The sequence below is a fragment of the Chiloscyllium plagiosum genome, chromosome 4 (assembly GCF_004010195.1).
Source record: "Chiloscyllium plagiosum isolate BGI_BamShark_2017 chromosome 4, ASM401019v2, whole genome shotgun sequence".
NCBI classification, from domain to species: Eukaryota; Metazoa; Chordata; class Chondrichthyes; order Orectolobiformes; family Hemiscylliidae; genus Chiloscyllium; species Chiloscyllium plagiosum.
Genome location: NC_057713.1, coordinates 111,421,267 through 111,444,335, shown reverse-complemented (window position 1 = coordinate 111,444,335; position 23,069 = coordinate 111,421,267). Strand labels below are relative to the sequence as shown.

At 38.9% G+C, this 23,069-nt stretch overlaps 1 protein-coding gene across 2 annotated transcripts in view; it reads left to right on the top strand.

The window, feature by feature from the left end:
* Nucleotides 1-22,806, top strand: part of tgfbr1b (transforming growth factor, beta receptor 1 b) — a 62,443-nt gene extending 39,637 nt beyond the window's left edge. For both annotated transcript variants that reach the window (XM_043688958.1, XM_043688957.1), the window contains exons 5-9: nucleotides 6,360-6,527; nucleotides 6,904-7,060; nucleotides 8,191-8,315; nucleotides 8,818-8,948; nucleotides 18,801-22,806. In XM_043688958.1, the coding sequence (XP_043544893.1) occupies nucleotides 6,360-6,527; nucleotides 6,904-7,060; nucleotides 8,191-8,315; nucleotides 8,818-8,948; nucleotides 18,801-18,926 (707 nt within the window). In that variant the 3' untranslated portion in view covers nucleotides 18,927-22,806. The remainder of the gene's footprint in view (nucleotides 1-6,359; nucleotides 6,528-6,903; nucleotides 7,061-8,190; nucleotides 8,316-8,817; nucleotides 8,949-18,800) is intronic.
* Nucleotides 22,807-23,069: the final 263 nt, after the last annotated feature.

Below are 23,069 nucleotides of genomic sequence, written 5' to 3'. Positions count from 1 at the left end.
TAAACTCCATCTGCCACTTCTCAGCCCATTGGCCCATCTGGTCCAGATCCTGTTGTAATCTGAGGTAACTCTCTTCGCTGTCCACTACACCGCCAATTTTGGTGTCATCTGCAAACTTACTAACTGTACCTCTTATGCACGCATCCAAATCATTCACGTAAATGACAAAAAGTAGTGGACCCAGCACCGATCCTTGTGGCACTCCACTGGTCACATGCCTCCAGTCTCAACCCTCAACCCTCAACACCACCCTCTGTCTTCTACGTTTGAGCCAGTTCTGTATCCATATGGCTAGTTCTCCCTGTATTCCATGAGACCTAACCTTGGTAATCAGTCTCCCATAGGGAACCTTGCCGAACACCTTACTGAAGTCCATATAGATCACATCTACTGCTCTGCCCTCATCAATCTTCTTTGTTACTTCCTCAAAAAACCAATCAAGTTTGTGAGGCATGCTTTCCCATGCACAAAGCCATGTTGACTATCCCTAATTAGATCTTGCCTTTCCAAATACATGTTCATCCTGTTCCTCAGGATTCCCTTCAACAACTTGCCCACCACCAACGTCAGGTTCACTGGTCTGTAGTTCCCTGACTTGTCCTTACCACCCTTTTTGAACAGTGGCATCACGTTAGCCAACCTCCAGTCTTCTGGCACCTCACCTGAGACAATTGATCCAAATATCTCAGCAAGGGGCCCAGCAATCACTTCCCTATCTTCCCCCATAGTTCTAGGGAACATCTGATCATGTCCTGGGGATTTATCCACTTTTATGCGTTTCAAGACATCCAGCACTTCCTCCTCTGTAATATGGATATTTTTTCAAGATGTCACCATCTATTTTCCTACATTTGTATATCTTCCATGTCCTTTTCCACAGTAAACACTGATACAAAATACTCATTTAATATCTCCCCCATCTCCTGTGGCTCCACACAAAGGCTGCCTTGCTGATCTTTGAGAGGCCCTATTCCCTCTCTAGTTACCCTTTTGTCCTTTAATATATTTGTAAAACCCATTTGAATTCTCCTTAACTCTATTTGCCAAAGCTATCTCATGTCCCTTTTTGCTCTCCTGATTTCTCTCTTGAGTATGCTCGTACTGCTTTTATACTCTTCTAAGGATTAATTCGATCTATCTTGTCTATACCTGACATATGTTTCCTTCTTTTTCTTAACCAAACCCCCAATTTCTTTATAGTCATCCAGCATTCCCTACACCTACCCCTCTTTCCTTACACCCTAGCAGGAATATTCTGTATCTGGTTATCTCATTTCTGAAGGCTTCCAATTTTTCACCCATCTCTCTACCTGCAAACATTTGCCCCTGATCAGCTTTTGTAAATTTAGATTAGATTAGATTCCCTACAGTGTGGAAACAGGCCCTTCAGCCCAACAAGTCCACACCGACTCTCTGAAGAGCAACCCACCCAGATCCATTCCCCTACATTTACCCCTGACTAATACACCTAACACTATGGGCAATTTAGCATGGCCAATTCACCTAACCTGCACATCTTTGGATTGTGGGAGGAAACCGGAGCACCTGGAAGAAACCCACACAGTCATGGGCAGATTGTGCAAACTCCACACAGACTGTTGCCCAAAGCGGGAATTGAGTTCTTGCCTGATGTCATCAAAATTAGCCTTCCTCCAGTTTAGAACTTCAACTTTTAGATCTAGTCTATCCTTTTCCATCACTATTTTAAAACTAATAGAATTCTGGTCGCTGGCCCCAAAGTGCTCTCCCACTGACACCTTCTCTAGGTACATCCACATATTGAATCAGAAAAAATTCTTGTGATCTAGTCTATCCTTTTCCATCACTATTTTAAAACTAATAGAATTCTGGTCGCTGGCCCCAAAGTGCTCTCCCACTGACACCTCAGTCACCTGCCTTATCTCCCAAGAGTAAGTCAATTTTGCACCTTCTCTAGGTACATCCACATATTGAATCAGAAAAAATTCTTGTAGACACTTAGCAAATTCCTCTCCATCTAAACTCTTAACACTATGGCAGTCCCAGTCTATATTTGGAAAGTTAAAATCCCCTACCATAACCACTCTATCATTCTCATAGATAACTAAGACCTACTGACAAATTTGTTTCTCAACTTCCCTGTGACTATTAGTGGGTCTATAATACAATCCCAATAAGGTGATCAACCCTTTCCTATTTCTCAGGTCAATCCAAATAACTTCTCTGGATGTATTTCCAGGAATATCCTCCTTCCATACGGCTGTAATGCTATCCTTTATCAAAAACCCCACTTTCCCATCTCTTTTGCCTCCCTTTGTGTCCTTCCTGTAGCATTTGTCTCCTGGAACATTAAGCTGCCGTCATAGAGATGTACAGTATGGAAACAGACCCTTCGGTCCAACTCGTCCACGCCGACCAGATATCCAACCCAATCTAGTCCCACCTCCCAGCACCTGGCTCATATCCCTCCAAACCCTTCCTATTCATATACCCATCCAGATGCTTTTTAAATGTTGCAATTGTACTAGCCTCCAGCACTTTCTCCGGCAGCTCATTCCATTCCCGTACCACCCTCTGTGTGAAAAAGTTGCTCCTTACGTCTCTTTTATAACTTTCCCCTCTCACCCTAAACCTATGCCCTCTAGTTCTGGACTCGCCCACCCCAGGGAAAAGATTTAGTCTGTTTATCCTATCCATGCCTCTCATGACCTTATAAACCTCTATAAGGTCACCCCTGAGCCTCTGACGCTCCAGGGAAAATGGCCCTAGCTTATTCATTCTCTCTCTATAACCCATATCCTCCAACCCTGGCATATATATAAATCATTTCTGAATCCTTTCAAGTTCCACAAACTCCTTCAATAGGAAGGAGACCAGAATTGCATGCAATATTTCAACAATGGCCTAACCAATGTCCTGTCCATCCCTGAGCCTTGCTTGTAATTGCTATGATATCGCAGTGGAGAAAGTGAGGTCTGCAGATGCTGGAGATCAAAGTTGAAACTTTATTGCTGGAACAGCTCCACAAACTCCTTCAATAGGAAGGAGACCAGAATTGCATGCAATATTCCAACAATGGCCTAACCAATGTCCTGTCCATCCCTGAGCCTTGCTTGTAATTGCTATGATATCGCAGTCCCATGTTCCTAACCATGTCTGAGTACATCTGCCTGCGTTATTAGGCCTCTTGCATTGAAATAAATGCAGTTTAATTTATCAGTCCTACCTTGTTCTCTGCTTTGTCCCTCCCTGCCCTGACTTTTTGACTCGCTTCTTTTGTCAACTGTACCAATCTCAGATTGATCTCTTTCCTCACTATCTCCCTGGGTCCCACTCCCCTACCTTAATGGTTTAAATCCTCCTAAGGAGCTCTAGCAAATCTCCCTGCCAGTATATTAGTCCCCTTTCAATTTTGGTGCAGTCTGTTCTTCTTGTACAGGTCCCTTCTACCCTGTGTCAGGACATAAATTGCAGAAGGATCACATCACGATTTTCTCTTGTCAATGCTGCCAGCGCTCATAAATTACCGCTTGTCTATATTGGGCGATATGTAATTCACGTTGCTTCAAGAACACCAAGAAGAACTCGTTTCCCATGAAGTACAAAGCACAAAATAAGGCATGGATGACATTCACTTTTCTCATCCTGGTTGCATGAAGATTTTGTGACTGCTGTCAGATCACATTTGGCAAGTGCTGGACTCTACCAACGCACCCTTCTGCTTGTTGACAACGTGGGGGCACACACCATGAAATGCAGCCAATTAGAACCAGCAAGAGTTTGCTTTTACCACCCAACACCAGTTCAAGGTTACAGCTGCTTGATCAGGGAATCATCGCAATTATGTAAAAATATTATCACCGTAACATGTTGCATGCCGTCCTGGGTGAAGATAATGCAGAGAAAGGACTGCAGGAAATTATGAAGGCATTCACTATCAAGCACGGTCTGTTTATGATGGCTGAATCTTGGGACTGCATCAAGCCATCGACAATCGCAGAGTGTTGGTAAAATGGCTTCCGTGTTAGGAGCTGTGCCAGTGAAGAGGACACCTGTCCAGAACTAAGGCTAACCACTGACATCACCAAAAACTGCAGATATCTGGGTTTAGGAGACTTTGTAGAGACTGGGATCGATGCTCGGGTGAACTGTGATAACTACATTGGGACAGTCACTCTGGTGATCAGATGGTCAGCGCAGTCACAGAAGAACAGCAGGAATTTACGGATGGCGTGGATAGTTAGGAAAATCCGATACCGACACCACCTCCAGTCCCCGTTAATGAAGCTATTGACAGTTCGCTACTTTTCATGGAATGGTACGAAGCACAAAATGAAGTTGATGCTGTTAAGTTGGTGCGTTTTTGCCAAATGTTATTGTTCGCAAAATAAGAGACAGCACCTCCAGCAATAGCAGCTGGATATTTTCTTCAGAAATAATAACCGACCTCCACCTCAAATAATTTTATTTACTCTACAGGTCGAGAAAAAGTTATCTGATCTGTAAAATGTCATGAATTTTTAAGTGATATCCAGTGTTTGTACAAATTTTGGCAATTGAATGAAATAAAAATTCCGTAAACATGCTTTTTTATGCAATTATGGGCAGTGCGGCTTCCTTTGTTTTAGGTCAAATCCATTAATCGAATAATCAGTTATTCGAATGAAAACCTGCCTGCCTGTGGACTTCGGATAATTAAGGTTTCTTTGTTGTCACTTTAAACCAGCAGCTCTTTATTGGCACACAGACAAAATTGCGGAATCTGATCCCAAAAGAAACTGAGAATGTCCTTGAATCTCTCAGAATACGATTTATTCATTGCTGTAAATCTGTAGTGTGATTGTAAAGATTTTGTCTGAGTGAGTTATGGCTAGACCAAATTATCACATGCAGCTTTAATCTTGAATCTGACCAGCTGATCAAAATTGGGTATATTTTCCCCAATAGTCCAAAACATGTTCATAATTTTTTTTTCATGAAACTTGAGAGATTTAAATATAGATGCACCTTTGTTTAATTCTGATTTAAGATGTTGCATTCAAATTAAATCCAAGCAAAATAAATAAGAAAATAAAGTCTCCGTAACGAGAAGTGAGGGAAATCACTGGAGAGCAAACATAACCAGCAAAAAGTCGAATAAAAACAACTGTGTAATGATAAGAAACTGGTGAGGGTTAGCATAAAAGGAATGATCTTTGAAGGATTAAACAGAGTTGAAACTGAGAATGAAATAACATCAATTGCTGTTTCAAATTACACTAATAGGGATGCCAATTGTTACCGAGTTTAAAAGTACAGACAGTACACTGCAATTGGATTTGCACTTAATTGGATGAAGGGAGCAATGACTATTCAGCTTTGAAAGAAATTGGAGCTCACTTTGGTTTTTAAAGTAGCTCACAGTTGAACGAAAACCTACTGGTGTATATTCAGTGCTATCATGATCAATCTTGCAACGCAGAAACCAATAAAACGAATAGAATTGAGCTACATCAACAAATTATAGCATTAGCCAAAGGCAAGTATTGCCGAAGCTCTATAGTGCCCTGGTTAAGTCAAGCTTCGTGAGTACTATGATCAGCTTTAGTCACCAAAGGAAATAAAGTTTTGGAAATAAAGAAAAGGACCATGAAACCCAGTGTGCAAAGGGTGTGTGTATGAGGCAAGACTTGGATGTACTCTTGTGCAATAAAAGAAAGCAACTGAGGGGTCATGGTTAGGCAACTTATAAATAAATAAATATATAACAGCAGCTAGAATGGAAAAGGATAACTTTAGTGAAAGGTTTTAAATTCAAACTGGACATGAATGCAAGGACATGATTAGAAATTGTTAAAAAGACCAGTTAAGAATTGTTAACAAGGAGTACCTCATGCAAATAATGCCTAATGGCTCCATAGAGACAAAACCTTACACTTGCTCAAAATAGTTAGATGAGGTGATGAGAGAAATTAAATCCCTTTTTTGGAAGGATAATCTAAACTAATTTTTTACCTCTTAGTTTTATGAATTGTTTTAGTCTTATGCAAAATCACAGTCTTGGCTATCTATTCAAAAGTTGCCATAATCGTAGCAGGATCACGCTCTTGTTAGAAAGAGACAATGGTGTTGGTTTGTCCAGAGGGCAGCACACATCAGGCAAGGACAGATATTGAGAAGGAGAGTCCTTCATGATGACTTCAGCCCGTGTAAGAATTTTAATCCATGCTACTGACATTACTCTGCATTGCAAACCAGCCATCCAGCCAAATAAGCTAACGGATCCTCTTTGTATTTGTTAGTTGTACTAAAATTATGTTCTGCCAAGTCACAATTACATGCAGTTACTTTGGTGATGCTTTCTTTTGATAATTTTTTTTACCCTCCCCTCCTGTCTTCAGACAATGGGACATGGACACAGTTATGGCTGGTATCAGATTATCATGAACATGGCTCCCTGTTTGACTACTTGAACAGGTACACCATTACTGTGGAAGGAATGATCAAACTGGCACTTTCCACAGCCAGTGGACTTGCACATTTGCATATGGAGATTGTTGGTACACAAGGTAAGACTGTGAAATTTGCATTTGTTACTTTTTTGTGATACAAACTAGTGTCACATGATTTCTAAGAACAGATTGCTTCTCGTTTAAAAGTGCCAGTAAATAAACTGAGCAGATGTCTTTATTTTAAAAAAAAAGACCTCAGTAGTTAGTTTGTGTGTATAAAGTACAATCAGAATTTCAGGCATTGATTTGAAGAGAAGTAAATCCATGATGTATGGAAGTTGCTTTTGTAAATATACATGACTGATTGCATCAGGAGTTCTCTGGTGGTATAGTAAATACCATCTATGCAGAAAAAACATAATTTTGAATAGAAGCTTGCAGGTTTTTTAAAAAATTGATTGCATTCCAATCTGAATACCATTCCTTTCTACAGGAAAACCTGCCATTGCTCACAGAGATCTGAAGTCAAAAAACATTCTAGTAAAGAAGAATGGAACATGCTGCATTGCAGATTTGGGATTGGCAGTCAGGCATGATTCAGCGACAGATACAATTGATATTGCTCCAAATCATAGAGTGGGCACAAAAAGGTAATAAATACATAGATGTGGCTATGTTTTCATTTGTGAATTAACCATTAAGTATTAGAATTTACCGGGTTTGAAATCTTATTTTGGGGATGTTTTACAATTGTGTTTCCATTAAGGGTACTGTTTTTTTTTACCCCTGATATTCAAAGTCAGTTAATTGTAGATGTTTTTTTTTAAAATTTGGGTGTTTTTCCTGTGGGATTGTTTGATAGTTGGCTGACAAAGTATATGGGCTCTGTTTGGTGCAGTATTTTGTTTCCCCTCTCCTTGTGCTCCACCGTTGGTAGTTGTGTCTTTAGCCTTTTTAGGACTTCACTTATTGTATTCCTCAAGTTTTAAAACCTACTTTTTTGACCAAGCTTATATTATCACTTCCCAAGATTTTCTGTTTTGAATCTGGTTTTGTTTGATTGAAAGACATTTGTAAAGCTTCACTGAATGCTTTGACAGACCTCTTCATCCTACACTGAATGTACTCAATCCATATTTCATCAGTTTCTTATAAAAATATCTGGTCTGTTTTGAGTTATTTCTAATTTGCTAATCTGGGTTAGGTCCCCTTCAATCTCTTAAATTCACTGTTTCCTAGTCCTACTTCCTTTATCTTCAAACTTTATTATATTTGTTTGAACTAATTAGGTTTGGTCTCTGTTTCCTTAGTATTTAACTTTTAGGACTCATTCTGTTATTCAGAATCAAATTGAACACTCCTAAAAACAGAATCAAACATACACTGTGTGTTGCAGTGTGTATTCACACATCTCCCTGATTGTTTTAGCTCTGTTAGTTGAAAATAGTGATAAGATTATTACTGCTAAAATTATCTTCTCATCAGAGCTCATTTGTAAGACTTTAATGCTGCTCTTTCCCTTGTAATTAGTGCTGATATGTCACAAGTTTAAATCTTGTTCTCCATGCTTAAATACTTCTTAATGAAACAGTTTCTTTCTTACCTTGTCAACATCATTGTACACATCAAGATGTGATACACCCAATCATTAAGTTTTGAAGTGCATCTTCCAAAGTAACCACGTGAAATCCCAGCAACTATATCAGGATTGAGAGAAAGTGAATTGCTTGTGTTTTTAAATAACTGATCTACATTTAAGTCCTTTTTTTTAAATAAACAGGTATATGGCTCCAGAAGTCCTCGATGATTCTATAAACATGAAACATTTTGAGTCTTTTAAAAGGGCAGATATCTATGCTATGGGCTTGGTATTCTGGGAAATTGCACGGAGATGTTCAGTGGGTGGTAAGTAAAACATTTCATGCATTTTCTTGAACATGCTGCTACAATTTACGTTGTGATATGTTCCTTGGAGAGTATAGGAAGCTGTACTCTGCACCTCAACATGTTCATTTGCTGATACTGGGTAACTAAAATGAGACATTCGTATTCCAAAAATTATCTTTCCTCACCTTGAACCGAAAGTAGAATCTAATGGAAAAATGCTGTTTTTGGGGGAAGGTTCTTTTAAACTGGAAAATAGCTACTGTAACTCTTCTATTCAAAAAGGGATGGAGGCGAAAGCTGGAAGCTACAGGCCAATTAGCTTAATATCTGTCAAAAAATAGAAGCCAGTTTTAAACATGTTTTAACGGGACAGTGAGAAGCTAAAAGTAATCAGTCAGAGTAACATGGCTTTGTCAAAGCAAATCTTATTTAATTAATTTGTTGGAGTTCTTTAAAGAAGTAACTTGTTCACTGTTCACATTCCATATCACCAATAAATTGTATTTGACTGGTGCTTTAGGTATTCATGAAGACTACCAGCTGCCTTACTATGACCTAGTACCATCAGATCCTTCAATTGAGGAAATGAGGAAGGTTGTGTGTGAGCAGAAACTAAGGCCAAACATTCCGAACCGATGGCAAAGTTGTGAGGTAATACTCGTGAATCTCCATTATATTTAAACTGTTAAGCATATACTTACTTCAATCAAGCATCCCAATTATTTCGAGATCTAACTGTTTTTTTCCTTTGTGAATACTTTTTATAAGAGAGGGAATGTAAGGGTGAAAGACATTTTGAAAAGTATGCTGTTTTGCTTTACTCATGAAAGATCTTATGAACAGCATTAATTTTCTCCTGTCACTGGATTTAATATTTCAGGTTAAATATTGGTTTTCTTCTCTGTGAATCTGGTTTCACTAAATTAGTTGTGATCCTGTCTGAATAAAAGCAAATTACTGTGGATGCTGGAATCTGAAACCTGAAACCAAAAGAGAAAATGCTGGAAAATCTCAGCAGGTCTGGCAGCATCTGTAAGAGCTGACATTTTGAGTCTAACTGACCCTTTATCAAAGCTTTGTCAAGGCCCCAAACACTAATTTCAGATTAAGCAGCGTTTCACTTATACCTCTTTCAGTTTGGTTTATTGCATTCATTGCTCCCAATGTGGTCTCCTCTATATCGGAGAGACAAAACGCCGATTGGGAGATCGCTTTGCTGAGCACCTTTGGTCTGTATGCAATCAGGTCCCGGACCTTCCTGTGGCCTATAATCTCTTCAGGTCCCTATAATCTCTTTTGCCATTTCAACACACAATCCTGCTCTCCCATGCCCACATGTCTGTCCTTGGCCTGCTGCAATGTTCCAGTGAAGGTCAATGCAAACTGGAGGAACAGCATCTCATCTTCCGACGAGGCATGTTACAGCCTGCAGGTCTCAACATTGAATTCAACAACTTCAGATGATTATCCCATCTTGATCCCACTGTTTTCATTCTGCTCTGTAATTTTTTCATTTATTTTATCTATTTTTTAAAATATGTTTTTCACTTCTGTACCTCATTTCTTGTCTCTCTTTCTCTTGCTCCCCACTCTCTCATCATCTTTTTCTTCTCTTCCCCCTTTGCTACTCTTCTCCCCTGTTTTCCATTTTGCCTCTGCTTCACCCATTTTCTCCCCCCCATCCCCCACATATTTTGTCACTTAGCACTGGCACAGCTCCTAATCTCCCTATAATCTCTCTATGCACTGTCATTATCACCTCTTTATTGCTACCTTTGGTTCTGGAGCCATGAATCGCCTTCTCTCAGCCTCGGATAAATAGCTCCCTATTTCTCCCTTTTTCTTTAGCTTTGACAAAGGGTCAGTTAGACTCGCAACGTCAGCTCTTTTCTCTCCTTACAGATGCTGCCAGACCTGCTTAGATTTTCCAGCATTTTCTCTTTTGGTTGTGATCCTGTCTGTTTGGCTTGATATCTAAAGGTTTTAAATTCCAGTGCTATACAGGCACACAATCCTTTATCCGAAATCTGAAATGCTCCGAGGTATAAAGATTTTCGTGAAGTTTTTTCTCCATAACAAGGTTGTTTGGCGTGCAAGCAGTTTAACCACTGTTAAACTCCACACCCAATTGTCCCATGTCATTCAGATGTGATGTGGTGGCGTGGCTCAGCACTGGCTGGTGTTAATTCTGTCTCCAGGCTCGTAGTACTCTCAGGTGTGCCTGCTGATCGGTAAGATTTTTAAATTTCACCGTTAACTGTTACTTAATCCGAAATCTGAAACATTCCAAATTCAGAAAACCAGCTGTCCCCAAGGGATTAAGGATTGTGTACCTGTAATTCAAAAATTCTTAAAATTCTGCTACCTAAATTTTAAGGAAGCTGTAAAGAAATCTGGTGAAACTTCGTTCACTGATTTCACAGTTGGAATCCCTCATTCTAAAATCCAAGCGTGTGCTGTCTCATGTTCTTTTCTGCCTTTTACCTAAATTGTATTGCATTTTTGCCATGCTTCCAGCTTGCACGATTCAACCTTAGGTTTGAGCTTCTGTTTCTCAAGACAGCATTTAGTCACATTTCAGAAGCAACATTGCTTGCGAGAGTCCTAAGCCGTAGTTTTTTTTTTCGGTACAAAAGACAAAAATCCTATGTTGAAATGGTCATCGAATCATTAGTACCAATGGAAATTTCTTACGTTAGTGATCAATGCAGATTTCCTGTATTAATATGATGGCTTGAGTTAAATAGAATGTGGCCTCAATTACTTTGCCGTTTCTTTTCCATACGTATGTAGCAGCATGAGATGTCTCTTGGCCCTCAGACATTGTGGTAGGTGATGATAGACAAAGTTCTTGGCACTTGAACAGATGTAAACTTCAAAGTTATTCATTCTTCAAAGCAAGCTTTTACAATTCAGTAAATGCAGACAACGCAACTTTCCAGACATTTATATTATAACCTTTATACTAAGGAGCAAATAAAATCTAAAGGTTATGCTAAGTAGTAAAGCTTTTTTTTTAAAATAGTGCGTGATTAATACCTTTTTAATCATGTTTCAGTGTTTTCTTTCCAACTGAACTGTTTTTTAGGTTATTGAAAGTTCATGTTGCTTTTATGCTCATCACTAGTGCTTGGAAGACAGCACTGAGGGAACATGTAATGATATCCAGATTTATGAAAACTGTTGAGAGGATCTAGCCTTTTGTTTGACTGTTAACTCTTGCTTGAGATTCAAATTTTGTTCTTAACAGCTGGTGTCAACTATTTAAACATGTAAGCATGTAATGTTAAGTTGTCTGTACTTGCAGAATTATTCAGTGTTCCTTTTAAATTGAATTATCCCATTTTATGTTTGTTTTTAAATTTATACTGACTTCACGCTGAAGATTTGTCTTAGCCAGATGTCTGGAATCATAACTTTCATCCGACAATCCTCAATATATTGGCTGGTGTTCTTTATCTTTTTTTATAGGGAAAAAACTGAAAAATACAGTAATTAAATTTCATTTCATAATATCATGCTTACCTGAGACTATAACGTTGCAAGGCTCCATCTGTGAATCCTTTCAAGACACTTCAACTTGGTTTCCATCAAGGGCCGTTTTGTGTAATTTGATCACCACCAGTCACAGCCAGTTCCATGACCATAATTCAGATAGCTCTTTATTGACTTAGTGGTGAGAATATATCTTTCTTGAAATGTTCGTGTTGCATCACATCTGCATTCCATTAGGTTATAGACCAGCTGGTTTATTTGGAAGAGCTTCTGGGGCACTGCTGCTTCATCAGGTAACTAGTGGGGCAAGATCATAAGACACAATTTATAGCAAAAGATCATAGTGTCATGCAACTGATTCGATATATTGAACACCCCTAGATTGCTGTTACGTCTTTCATCTTTTAGAATGGGTTGCAGGTTTCAGTTCATTAATATGTTAATCCCAAAACTTCTTTCCAGTCACATTCCTGAGATAGATTAGATTACTTAGTGTGGAAACAGGCCCTTCGGCCCAACAAAGTCCACACCGACCCTGCTGAAGCGCAACCCACCCAGACCCATTCCCCTACATTTACCCCTTCACCTAACACTATATGGGTAATTTAGCTCAGCCAATTCACCTAACCTGCACATTTTTGGACTGTGGGAGGAAACCGGAGCGCCCGGAGGAAACCCAAGCAGACACTGGGAGAACATGCAAACTCCACACACAGTCGTCTGAGGCGGGAATTGAACTCGGGTCTCTGGCATTGTGAGGCAGCAGTGCTAGCCACCGTGCCGCCCATAAACTTGGGTTTTGTAAAAAAAAGTGACATCTCAGCTAATGCATTAAAGGCATAACATTAGAGTCTGTCTGTATTCCAATCTTGAGTCAGACTGGTTCTGTTTCCAAAATAGAAATTTATAAAATGTTACGTGGATGGACTGCCTACAGATTGTGTACTTTTTGAACAAAATAGAATATATTTGCAAATATAATTCTGCAAATGCAAATTCACCCTACAGATTTGTGCGTGTGCATATGGGGGAGGTATGTGCGTGCGCATGCGCGGTACATTGAGGCATGGTCCATTGGCAAGACCAAGCAGACGCTACAACAACAGTTCAATGGACACCATGCAACAAATGCCAGACAAGGATGTTCCCTCCCAGTCGGGGAACACTTCAGCAGTCGGGACATTCGGGCTCAGGTCGTTGAGTGACCATCCTCCAAGGCGGACTTCGGGATATGCAACAAAACATTGTGGCCAAGCAGAGGCTGATAGCTCAGTTTGGTACCCATGAGGATGGCCTTAACTGGGACCTTGGGTTCATGTCACGCTACAGGTGACTCCACTTTACTATGCATTCTCACACATGCACACAAGCATACTTTCACACAAGCATACATGCGCACACACTCTTACACACTAACACACTTGCACAGACCCTCTCATAGTCACTGAGACGCGCATACACCCCACACACTCTCATCCACGCACACACCCTCTCACAGGCTTATACTCCGTCATACTCATGCACACTATCTACCAGACATGCACACGCCCACACACTCTCCCATGCCCATGCCAGTCTCTCTCTGTCCCTCACGTGCTTGCGCGCGTGCACAAGATAATAGGGTGAGTTTGCATTGCAGAATTGTATTTGCAGATGCATTCTATTTTGTTCAAGAAGTGCACAATCTACAGGCAGTCCATCCATACAACATTTAATGAATTCCTACTTTGGAAATCAAATCAGTCTGACTCAAGGTTGGCATATACAGACAGACTCTAACATTATGCCTTTAATGCATTGTCTGAGCTGTGATGTCACTTTTTTAATATAAAACTTTGTTATCTCAGGAATGTGACTAGAAAGAAGTTCTGGGTTTGCATATTAATGAATCAATACCTACAATCTATTCTAAAAGATGGAAGTCTGAACAGTAATCTAGATTTGTTCAATATATCTATCAGTTGCATGACACTGATCTTTTGCTGTAAACTCTGTGTCTTATGATCCTGCCCTACTAGTTACCTGATGAAGCAGCAGTGCTCTGAAAGCTTGTACTTTCAAATAAACCTGTTGGTCTATAACCTGGTATTGTGTAACTTTTAACTTTGTCCACCCCAGTCCAACACCGGCAACTCCACATCATCTATGTTCCTATCATTTGTTTCCTCCTCTAATTGGCTTGTTCGTTTCAAAAGGTATTGGGTGAGGTATATGTTAGTTATGAGCTCCATCTCCACTTCTCTTTCCCCATCATTCAGCGACTCAAATGTTTGTTTTCACAGTCAGACTTAAGATCAGGAATTCCATTAATTAAGGCAGTCTTCCTCTTAATCTTAGCCAGAACACTTGGCAAACTTTCTGCAACAGTTTCCTTTCTCAACTGGCATAAAAATGGGACAATTTCTTGGCCAATTTATGCCTCGTTTTCCCAGAATTAGTAACAGAACAAGCCTAAAATTTTCTGGCTAATTATATTTTGAAAAAGTGTTGAATATTCAAGTTGCTTGCTAACACTTGGGATTAGAATGCAGGTGCTTCCTAAATTGAATGTAGGATCAAATGTAATGAAAAGACCAATGTTTAAAAGCCCGATTGAAAGTGTCACAGAGACACTGGGGTAGCACACTGAAAATCAAGCCCCACCAGTCCCAGAGCCATCACAAAAGTTTAAGATTTCTAAGTAGTACTTGGACATTGCCACTTTATCTGATTTTCAGACCCATGTTGATAGCATACACCAGATTTCTGTATGTAACAAAATTGCTAATATAAGTAATTAGACTCTAACTACAGATAGTCACAGAGGTATACAACACGGAATCAGACCCTTGGTCCAACTCTTCCATGCCGACCAGATATCCTAACCAGTCTAGTCTCATTTGCCAGCACTTGCCCGCATCCATCTAAAACCTTCCTATTCATTTACCCATCTAGATGCCTTTTAAATACTGTAATTGTACCAGCCTCCACCACCTCGTCGAGCAGCTTATTCCATACACGTGCCACCCTCTGTGTGAAAAAGTTGCCCCTTGGGTCTCTTTGAAATCTTTCACCCTAAACTATGCCGTCTAGTTCTGGACTCCCCCATACCAGGGAAACGACCGTGTCAATTTATCCTATCCATGCCCCTCATGATTTTATAAACCTTTATATGGTCACCCCTCAGCCTCTTACGCTCCAGGGAAATCAGTTCCAGCTTATTTAGCTTCTCCCTATAGCTCAAATCCTCCAAACCTGAAAACATCCTTGTAAATCTTTTTCTAAACCCTTTCAAATTTCACAACATCTTCCTGATAGGAGGGAGACCAGAATTGTAAATAGTATTCCAAACGTGGCCTTACCAATGTCCTGTATAGCCACAACATAACCAACCAACTCCTGCACTCAATGCCCTGACCAGTAAAGGAAAGCATACCAAACGCCACCTTGACTATCTTGTCTATCTGTGACTCTACTTTCAAGGAGTTATGAATCTGCATTCCAAGGTCTCTTTGTTCAGCAACACTCCCTAGAACCTTACCATTAAGTGTGTAAGTTCTATTCTGATTGACTTTTCCAAAATGCAGCATCTCACATTTGTCTAAATTAATCTCCATCTGCCACTTCTCAGCCCATTGGCCCATCTGATCACGATCCTGTTATAATCTGAAATAACCTTCATCGCTGTCTGCTACTACAATTTTGGTGTCATCTGCAGACTTACTAACTATATCTCCTGTGTTCCCATCCAAATCATTGATAAAAATGATGAAAAGTAGTGGACCCAGCACTTATCCTGTGGCACACCACTGGTCACAGGCCTCTAGTCTGAAAAGCATCCCACCACCACCCTCTGAGTCAGTTCTGTATCCAAATGGCTAGTTCTCCCATTATTCCAGGAGATTACAGGTGTTGATAACCGGTCTCCCATGGGGAAGCTTGTCGAACGCATTGCTGAACTCAATATAGATCGCATACGCTGTTTTGCCTTCATCAGTCCTCTTCGTTACTACTTCAAAAAATTCAATCAAGTTCATGAGACATGATTTCCCACGCACAAAGCCATGCTGACTATCCCTAATCAGTCCTTGCCTTTTCAAATACATGTAAATCCTGTCCTTCTGGATTTCCTCCAATAACTTCTCCACCGCCGATGTCAGGCTCACTGGTGTCTCGTTTGTCGTCTATTCATCAACCTTTCTTAAATAGTGACACCATGTTAGCCAATCTCCAGTCTTCTGGCACCTCACCTGTGACTATCAGTGATACAAATATCTCAGCAAGAGGCCCAGCAATTATTTCACTAGCTTCCCACACAGTACTAGTGTACACCTGATCAGGTGCTGGGGATTTATCTACTTCTTTGCGTTCAAGACATCTAGCATCACCACCTCTTAATTTGGACATTTTTAAAGATGTCACCGTCTTTTTCCCCACATTCTGTATCTCACATGTCCTTCTCCACAGTAAACACTGATGCAAAATACTCATTTAGTAACTTCCCCCATCTCCTGTGGCTCCACATATAGTCTGCCTTGCTGATCTTTGAGGGGCCCTATTCTCTCCCTAGTTACCCTTTTGTCCTTAATGTATTTGTAAAAACCCTTTGGATTCTCCTTAACTCTATTTGCCAAAGCTATCTCAAGTCCACTTTTTGCCCTCCTGATTTCCCTCTTAAGTATACTCCTACTGTCTTTATACTCTTCAAAGGATTCACTTGATCTCTCCTGTGTATACCTGTCATATGCTTCCTCCTTTTTCTTCACCAACTCAATATCTGCCGTCATCCAGTATTTCCTACACGACCAGCCTTTCCTTTCACCCTAGGAATATTCTGGCTTTGGACTCTCATCTTTGAAGGCTTCCCATTTTCCAGCCATTCCTTTTACCTGTGAACAACTGCCCCCAATCAGCTTTTGAAAGTTCTAGCCTCGTACCATCTAGATTAGCCTTCCTGTAATTAAGAACTTCAACTTTTAGATCTGATCTATTCTTTTCCATTACTAATTTAAAACTAGTAGAATTATGGTCCCTGGCCCCAAAGTGTTCCCCCACTCTGTCACTAGCCTGTCTTATTTCTCAAGAGTAGGTCAAGTTTTGCACTTTGTCTAGTCGGAACATCCACATACTGAATTGGAAAATTTTCTTGTGCACACTTAAACAAATTCCTCTCCATCTAAACCCTTAACACTATGGCAGTTCGTCTGTGTCTGGAATGTTAAAATCCCCTACCATAACCACCCTATTATTCTTACAGGTAACTGTGATCTCCTTATAAACCTTTTCTCAATTTCCCGCTGACTATCTGGGGGTCTATAATACAATCCCAATACGGTAATCATCCCTTTCTTATTTCTCAGTTCCACCCAAATAACTTCCCTGAATGTATTCCCAGGAATATCCTACCCATGTATAGCATTAATGCTATCCCTTATCAAAAATGCAGCATCCCCTATATTTTACGATAAATTCTGTGTCTTACAATCTTATACTCCACAACCACTTGATTAAGGAGCAGTGCTGTGAAAGCTAGTGCTTCCAATTAAACCTGTTGGACTGTAACCTGGTGTTGTGATTTTAACTTTGTACACCCCAGTCCAACACCGGCATCTCCAAATCATGACAAACTGTCAGTATCTATAATCCCCATACAAAGCACACCTTACTAACACATATTCAGGTGCATGCAAAGAAAGATAAGTCAGACCTTGATAGGGATAAGAAAATAAAAGGACACAGGTACAATTGGAAAAGCTGTTTAGTTGTCCTTTTTCACAAGATTTGTTGATTTGGTTCTTGGTGATCAGAAGGTTTCTTCTCATCTTTCATTTTATGGATGCTTCCACTGATGTTTTCAGCAAAACGTCACTGCTTGCAGCAATTACTGAAGGAAAGGTAAACTGGTGATCTGCACATTTAAAGTGGGGTTTAACTGCTGACCACAGGGAGACATTACCTGAACTGGTGGAGGTATGATCATTTCTCTCTGAATCTTGTTCCCAGCCCTAATCTGAGTTACCTGAGAACCAATCACTTGGCTCTTGGCATACAAAGGGCTTTTGTCGTTAACAACTAGTCATCATTTCGTAGACCAATCAAACTCTGTTACCCACCAAATCAAAATAATATGAGGTTCTGATTTTAAAAATTGCAATAAATTACCAGTAAGTATTGCCAAGAATTGATTGTGGCTAGTTATGTCAATGTTTTAGATCTGAAATAGACATGTTTGTCTTCACAATATTGTCAGTTTGCTATGTTTGATTTTTAAATCTAATTATCCATTTTCCTGTCATTAATTTATGTTGAAGTTTGAAGAAATGTTAGTCTCTGTTTTCACATTGAGGTTAAACTGCAGTTTAACCCTACATCACAAAATTGCACCTCTCCTAATTCATATGACTATATGCAGCTGCTTCATTTTGAAAATTGCTGTTGATTTTCTTCTGTCTTTGATTGGATCACAGCACTAAGGAAAAGTGCGTGACTGTCTTTACTATATAGTCAGAATAATTTTAGAGCAAGATTGTGCTGAGCTCACTTCATTTGAATATGTTTTTAATCATACAGGAGATGTGAATGTTGCCCTTGCAAATTGCATATGGAAGGTTAATATACAGTCAAAGAATGAGAAATTATAAGTTGTGTTAACAGTTTGGTAACAACCCATGATCTCCAATTACTGGGGAGAATGAAGAAAGGTGAATAAACTGAGTGGGAGCAACATAGAACTTTTGGAAATGTGGCTTGAAAGCTTTGATGTCTAGTGAAGGTTCACAAGAGGTTACAGGTTTAAATTGGAATGTGCTTAACTTTATTTTTTTTTTTGTCCACATTTTCTTTAACTTGGTCATCCCTAGTCTGCACCTGTTCTTTAACGTGAGTGAAATAGGAGTTACTCAGTTTGATTATGAGTAGTTAAGTTGATGGTAGTAGTTGAAACTTATAGATTTTGAAACTAGATGCAGCATGCAGTTTTTTGCAAACTGAAGTGTAAGTGTATATTCTAATCTTTTGATCTCTTTGTAGGCTCTACGTGTAATGGCCAAAATCATGCGTGAATGTTGGTATGCCAATGGAGCAGCCAGATTAACTGCCCTGCGGATCAAGAAAACATTATCTCAGCTCAGCCAACAGGAAGGCATAAAAATGTAGAGATGCATGCAGTCCAGAGAAACAGTGGACAGGACAATAACTGTACTTGGATTGCAGTTTTCTGGAAGGGATTTTTGTTCTACCTCATTGAGGAAGCAGAAGTTGGATCACACTGCCTGTATCACCATAAAAACTGCACCAAATTTTATACACCGCATAGGAAATTTCCACCCTGCCTAGCTCTCTCTCATGGACATGCAGAGCTCAGGCTGTGAGTTCCAATCTGCATTGAACACCTTCCCAGGACATCAATGTGATATTATGTAGCTTAGTTTTTTTTAATTAACCTTTAACTTGATAAGCAGAGAAGTTTTATTATTGGTCTTAATTGTAGAAAAGCTGGAACACTTATGCCTTTACCAACACTGCCCCAGTGTATTGGAAGAACTAATAATGGGGCTGGTCCCACAAATGAATGAAATTTCAGTGCAAGATACAGTATTACACAATTGGAAGGTACTGTTCATCCAAGGTCTGTGCAGTAGTTTTACTGTTGAGGAATTCACCTATCAAATTATAATTTTGCTGCCTTACCCTTTTTGTTATGTTTTCACTTTGTGTGCTGAAGTCCTAGCTTTGAGTCAGGAATACTTTATAATTGGTTTGAAGAATTGCTCATTATACCATGGCTCCAATCATAGACATGGCTACAGAATAACTTAGAAGCAACGTTGAGATACAATTGCATTGCTGTTACTTTATTTTGTTTGAATGTGGGGAAGAGGGAATTGAGTATTTCGAAAGCCAGTGCACAGATCTCACCTGTAAGTGCCAGAGCGTTTATAAAATCATAGCCTGCAACATTGGTGGTTTTGCCTAAAAGATAATTGGGTGAGTGCCATAAATTAACAACTTAGTTAGTAGGTACAACTTTAGGTTTCAGTATTACTAGATAACGTTTGCAGTTTTCATATGCATAAATGATGATTTGAGTGCTTGCCAGGCACAAACCATTCTCCTTCAGGAGCATGTGGAAAAGAATTGAGAAGAATGGTTGCAGTATTCCTGTGTGTGCCTCCATTGTCTATTATCTTGTAACAGGAATAAGCATTTGATAGAAATTGCATAGAATGTGCTTGCAGTTTTGTAATTTTGGTGTCTCAGCCTAAGCTCTGCATGGGGGACAGCACTTAGCCATCCACTTGTGCATAATCTCTCTCAATTTGATTTTTGCTAAGGAACGGAAAACTTTTTGGGTTAAAAACCAAGCATTTTGTCCATTAGTATCTAATTTAGCAAGTTCCTTTTAACAAAATCTAGATTGATGCAATCAAAACTAGTACAACACGAGCTAATATTAGCCAGAAGATACCTTTATTGTAAGTAGCATACAGGGAGCAATCTTAATAAATATTTGCCCATTTGTCTCCTTAAATCTGTTTGCAGTGAGCATTAATAACCCTTTAAACAATTAATCAAGTGTGTTACAGTTTTTATGTATTTTATTAGATCACTTTAAGATGAAAACATTTTACATTGTTTTCAGTTGATATGCGCAATTAAAATTAGACTTGTTTTTATAAATTTAGAACAGAAACAATAGTGACTAAAATAAGTTTTTGTATTAGGAATAGACTGGATCTTTATTTAGCTTTTGAAAAGATCTTTCTACCATTGTATTTTAGAAGACAACCATATCTGAGAGCATTAATGCAAAATTGTAATTGAATGAAATCAATTTGTCAATTTAAATTACACTATTCAGATATTATTTCTTACCATTTGCCTACTGCTGTTTTGTCCTGCAAAACTTTCCATTTTTTTTAAATGTCTGAGATGTTGCTGTTTTAGGGAAGAGTTGGTGGCAAGGGGAAGAATATTCAGGGAAAGTTTGTGCCTGTTCGAAGTGGCTGTTAAAGGTTTTTTGTTTTCTCCTGCAGCTCTATTTATTTTAAACAAGAGTTTCCATGGTTTTCTAGTTTTCTATTACATCTCAATAGCCTATGCTCAAGGTGCTGTACTGCAATACAGATTGGCGGTCTGTTACCATTCGCAAAAACCGCAGTCTGGGCTCTTGTGCCTCTTCATTTGCACCAAAATGCCATAATGAGCCTTATGATCTTGCACTGTTAATCTGTGTGCAACTATTCAGTTCTATGAAGCATGTGTGTACATCTGCTGCTTGGTTCTCCTGAAGTACAGTTTTCCAAGCCCCTGTTTCTGAGCTTTATTTGGTTTATAGAGGAGAATTTTGATTAGTTTCATATTAAAGACTGAAAGCAGCATATGGTTTTCTAATCTATATTATAGAAATGCTATGTTGAAATTAATGGGTTTACTTTGTCAGTGTTTGAAGTTGGGTCTAAAGATTTGGCATCCCATCCCAAGATAAATGTGAGAATTGTGTGAGAGATGAATAGACTTTAGCAAAACTCAAATTTGTCACAATTCAGCAGTCTGTTGATGTTATTTCCATGAATTTGACTGAGATGTAGTAACGTAAAGCAATTTACATTATTGCATCAAAAATTGGAACTACTCTTCAATGAGTTTAGTCTCGCTTTTAGTTTCAACTTAGTTTACATGCAATTATATTTAAAATGCATAGAGCGCAATGTAGAAAGCTTTTAATTCTCTTAATAATACTAAACTATAGTGTGAAGTTTTATTGCACAGTAACAAACCTGGTAGAAAGATGTGTGGGCAAATTACCATATAGAAAATGTTGGATTTAGTTTCTAACCCAAATAAATTCAAGTTATTTCAAGGTACTTAATCTGAAAGTGTGTAATTTCCTGGCTGGAAAACAGTGTTATAAATGCAAGTGGTGAAGGCACTTGAATGAAGTGGCAAATTGCTGCTAAACCCATAGATAAAATGTGTAGTTTTTGTTTTTAAGAATTCTCATCAGTCATTCCTGTTGTAAGTAATCACTGAGCATATTACCATAGGTCTCGTATATAGTACAGAAAAAAACATCTCTAATATATTAAGAGTTTTGTGTGGTAGGCTTTTGAACTCATTCAAAAGAGCACCTCCCTGTAAAACAGTTATAATTACTCTGTGATCTGTAGCATGCTAAATGTGCATATTGGAAGTGCTAGCTTATTACTATACAGATTTTGCCCAGGACACCTCTAGGAAAATGCAAATTATACTGCTGCATATGTTATGATGATTGTTAAATTTTGAAGTGCTGTTGGGTGAGTTTTTGTTTTGAGTGCCATGACCTGCCTTTTTCAGGACAGTCCCATTTTCTATTACACTTTGCCATGTCTTTCTGTGAATCTGGGTTTAGATTTATTCTACAATCAAAGCATACAGTTGAACGTTTTATGTAATTTTGTGTTGAATTAAAGATACCTCTGGAATGACCAAGTTATATTTACCTCACTGTGTGTGTGTGTGTGTGTGTGTGTGTGTGTGTGAGAGAGAGAGAAAATACTGAGTTTCAGTAACTCAGCAGGTTTGCAAACTCATTGATTTATATGAAATATGGATGCTGTATTAATTTTGAAAAGCAAGAATCCTGCATCTGTCCATGGTACTGAAGTGTCTTGTGTACGTATTGCGCCTGGCTTATTGTATACCAGATATATTCCTTTTTATTGTTTGTACAAAATTGCTGATCCAGGAAGTATCTATGCTGCTCTCGCAATGCTTTTCCTTCAGGAGCACATCATGTTTGGAAAAAGGGGAGATATGGAGTGAGTACATAAAGATTTGTGAATTCAATGAGCTTTTTCCTCCTTTCTTCCCAAAATACCATGGTCATAAATTATGTATCCCCTCCCCTAAGTCTTAAGATCATGTATAGTCTTTGTACAAAATGAGCAGTGAAGATGGTGATGCTATACTGAATTAAATGGCTTATTGAAAGTATTGGCATTGTACAATGCATCTGACAAAATCAGATGAAAATAAAGTATTCATCTTCACATAATGAGTCTATAGTAAATGTGTCTCTTCTCCTTTACCTTCGAAGAAAAATGTGCTAAGGTGATAGTTTGGCACTTTTGATCTATTTTGATGGGCAACAATAAGCCAGTCCTGGTGAGAAAGTCTCTAAATACTAATTTAAAAGCATGAAGTATAAAATGTGATTTAACTAATTCTCAAATCTGGTTTCCCTCCCATATTGCAATTTAAATGTATATAGAACTTTTAACATAAGTATTGGTACTTAATAAATTTGAAGGAGTT